The sequence below is a fragment of the Tupaia chinensis genome, unplaced genomic scaffold (assembly GCF_000334495.1).
Source record: "Tupaia chinensis unplaced genomic scaffold, TupChi_1.0 Scaffold142100_1, whole genome shotgun sequence".
NCBI classification, from domain to species: Eukaryota; Metazoa; Chordata; class Mammalia; order Scandentia; family Tupaiidae; genus Tupaia; species Tupaia belangeri.
The window spans coordinates 1,021,289-1,025,070 of record NW_006201951.1 but is presented as its reverse complement, the minus strand read 5'-3'; the positions used below and the strand labels follow the sequence as shown (position 1 = coordinate 1,025,070).

Below are 3,782 nucleotides of genomic sequence, written 5' to 3'. Positions count from 1 at the left end.
TTCCTGCTGCCCCTTAGCCAGGCTGGGTCACCTGGTGCATGTGTGAGGGCGCCCTGTAAGGCAACCTCGGCCAGGGCAGCCACAGAGTCTGCCAAACTGGGTCATGTACCTGAGCGAGAAGGAAGCACCATGACCAGGGCACAGCAGATGCCAGGCAGGCCCCCAGGCCCCGCCTGCGGCAGGCCCTCCCAGCCTCTCAAGAGTAAGGCTTGGGCTGGGAGGAGGACGGGCTCACATGGAGTTGCAGCCAGGACTGGGTGGTTTAGGTTTGAGATTTTCGCTATAGGGTACATGCACTTGCTGGAGGTAGCGAGGAATCACCGCCGGGGGACGGCCACACCACAGTCCCTCCTGGGATTTGGGACACACGTGCACACACACTGGGTGTGAGTTCCTTTTTCCTTTTTTTTTTTTAAGAGACTTTTTGCTATAGGGCGCGTGTGCTTGCCAGAGAGACAGAAAGCAAGAAATTGTCCTCTCGGCCAGCCAGGCCACAATCCCTTCTGCCCTCAGGACTTTGGACACAAACGCACACACACTGATGTCAGTTTAAGTCACCAGGTCCAAGACTCGAACTACACTTGACTACGTGGGAGTCCAGCAACGTAACCATCACACCATCTGCTGGTCCCATCAGCGTGATTTTCGATCCACCAGGTCTAGGACTTGAACTGTGGTTGGCCATGTGGGAGTCCAGTGACATAACCACTATGCCATCTGCTGGCCCTAGGACTAAGTTTTTAAAAGTTGAAAGTAAGGAGGGACCAGCAGATGGCAAAATGGTGACATCACTGGACTCCCACATAGTCCACCGCAGTTCTAGTCCTGGACTGGCAGCTTAAAACACACTGGGCACATGTGCATGTGTAGAAGGGACTGCAACAAGGCCATCCCGGGTGACTTCTCACTGTCTCTTGTCTCTCTCTAGCAAGCACACATGCCCTAAGACAAAAATCTCTCATTAAAAAAAAGTTGAAAGGGAGGGGCCAGCAGGAGGTGTGGTGGTTAAGGCATGGGACTCTCACATGGCCAACCAAGGCTTCAAGTCCTGGCTCTGCAGCTTGAAAATCACAGCAGGCACGTGGGTGCGCATGCCCAAAATCCCGAGAGAAGCCCAGAGGAGACAGAAGGAAGAATTGCAGCCTGGCTGCCTCTGGGTGTGTGTGGGGGGGATCTCTCACTCTCCTCCTATCCCCAGCAGGAGAGCAGACATGCCCCATGGCAACAACCTTAGCAACAAGGAAACCTGCAAGCCTACATTGGAGGTCTGGAGGAAGGTGGTGCTAGGACCCACAGGGGTGGAGGCCATCCTGAGCGAATTTTTTCCCACCTCGTGTCATGTTCAAGCCCTACCCCTACCCCATGCCACTGGCTGGGGACAGGATCTTCACAAAGACCATTAAGGTGGGCCCTGATCCGGCATGCTGGGTGTCCTTACCAGGGGTCAGCCATTTGTAAGTGGAGGAACTCAGAGCCACCCTGCAGGCACCCTGAGCACAGACCCGTCTCCAGGAAGTGAGGTGTCCCATCTACTCACTGCAGCCCAGACTAATCCAGGCCAGGTGTGGGGAACTGCCGCAGGGAGGACCCACCCCGAGCCCTCTGCAGTGACAGCTCAGCCAGGGCCTAGAGTCCCTGAGGGTGGGCAGAGGGGGACAGGCTCCAGACAGAAGGCCAGGGGTGGGGTTTGAACTGGGTGGGGGGACAAAGGTCAGAATAGTTGGGGAACCAGCAGTTAGCGTAATGGCTATGTCGCTGGACTCCCACGTAGTCGACCACAGTTCGCGTCCCAGCCCCTGTGGCGTAAAACTCACGCCAGGCATGTGTGCGTGCGTGCCCAAGATCCCAAGAGGAGAATGGAGGAGAAGGGACTGCGGTGTGACCATCCCCCCTGGGGGGTGATTTCTCACTTTCTGTCTCTCTGTCTCTCTCTGTCTGTCTGTTGAGCGCGCGCACCCTAGAGCGAAAACCTCTCAAAAAAAAAAAATAGTTTTAGGGGCTCACCCCAGCTGCTTTGTGGAGGACTGTCTGGGGAGATAGGAGGCAGAGGCCCAGGGCTGCAGGCGTGGTCTGCCTAAGCCACCATGACTCGACCTCGCCGCTCTAAAGAGACCTGGGCCCACCGAGCTCCCAGCAGCCACCACAGGCTCTGCAGAGGGTGTGCACCCAGAGGCCATCCCAGGCTGGCTGCGGACAGAGGGAGAGCAGCCAGTCCTGGAACTCCAGGGCTCCCTCACAATGGGCCGAGGTTCCGGGAACAGTGCACTGCCAAGCAGGCAAAGCCCAGGGACGGTGGAAGGGTACAGGGCCCTTGGGGACCCTGAGGGCCACCATGAAGGTGCACAGTGAGGCAGATGTGGAGGAGCAGACCCAGGAGCTGAAAACCATTACTAGGCTCCAGGGTGAGCCCGTGTCTAAGTGACCTGCTGGCCTGGACTGCCCAGGACCCAGGGACCTCTCAGCACAGGACCTTCAGCTTTAACATCAGGCGGTGCAGGGGCACGCCCTGGCCACACAGCCACGAGAAGGGACCTAAGGGACTCCCCATGGTGTGGGGGAGGGAGGCTTCAAGATTGGTGGGCCCCAAAGTGGGAGGGGGTGGGAGAGTGGGGCAGGCCACCTGCCTCCACCTGCAGATCTGGAAGGGACCATGGGACACCCCTGTCCCTGCCCTGGCCAACCCCCCTCCCTGCAGCGCCTCCCTTCAAATTACCACTGCAGAGTGGTGAAGCCACGACCCCAGGGCAGTGTGGGGGAGGGGCGTGGTGTGGACCCGCGGCCCCGTGTGCTGCCGCCTGGAGTCTCCCAGATGGAGCCTCCTGGGCCAGGAATCCCCAGCGGGCCTGCGACATACTCGCCGCCCTCTCCTGCCTACAGAGCAGTGCCGAGCGCTCCAGATCCAGGGGGTGAAAGAGAAGACGGCCCAGAACAAGGAGACGCTGGCCGTCCTGCGCAGCAGCATCCGCCGCGGGGCTCAGGACTGGGCTTTGGCCAAGAAGGTGCGCGAGCTCCTCTGGCTCGGGGCGGGGTCGGACAGGAACGGAAGAAATACACACGCGTGTGCGCGCGCACTCGCACGTGGAAGGCAGGCACCTCCTTCCAACCCATCCACACACAGGATGTGTGCCCTGGGCTCAGTGGCCCCAGCAGCCCTGCCCTAGGCTCCCTCTCGACCGAGCCGGGGTAGGGACGCTCTGGCCAGCTCAGGCAGCCCTGGGCCCTCTCTCCGAACCCTGCACATCCCACCCGGGACGGGCAGATAGGGCTCCCAGGGCCCCGGGGGCAGGCTGGCTCCGGGGAGGATGCCAGGAAGGGCCCAGCCCTGGCTCAGCCGCCCCCTCCCCCTGTCCCCGGCAGTATGACCAGTGGACCATCTCCAGGGCCTGCGGGAAGGACTCGTCGGTGAGGCTCGCGTACGGCCGCAGCACCATGGAGGTAACAATGCAGCGGAGCCCGCCCTCGCGACCCCGCCCCGCCCCGCACGGCAATACGCAGCGGGCGGAGGGCAGAGCGAGCTCCCATCCCCGGGTCCTTGGGGTGGCAGCTCTTCCTCCCACTTGCCGCGCTCCCAGCGGGCTCCGCAGCGCCCCCTGGTGCCCGCGGTGCCTCCCCGACCCAGGTGGCGAGGGAGAAGCTACGCAAGTACGTCTTCGACCGCGTGAACGTGCACAATGTCCTGATCCACCTGGTGCGGCGGCGCGGGCAGAAGCTGGAGAGCCTGCAGCTGCAGCTGGCGGGCCTGCGGGGCCAGCCCGACGCCACCAAGGACGAGCAGCGGCTGG

General features: G+C 61.6%; 1 protein-coding gene across 1 annotated transcript in view; it reads left to right on the top strand.

Moving 5' to 3' along the window:
• Positions 1–1,967: 1,967 nt before the first annotated feature.
• The window catches only part of CCDC183 (coiled-coil domain containing 183), a 9,554-nt gene continuing 7,739 nt past the window's right edge, over positions 1,968–3,782 (top strand). The window contains 4 exon segments of the mRNA XM_006163331.3: positions 1,968–2,402; positions 2,878–2,999; positions 3,358–3,435; positions 3,620–3,771. Coding sequence (XP_006163393.1) covers positions 2,333–2,402; positions 2,878–2,999; positions 3,358–3,435; positions 3,620–3,771 — 422 coding nt within the window. The 5' untranslated portion in view covers positions 1,968–2,332.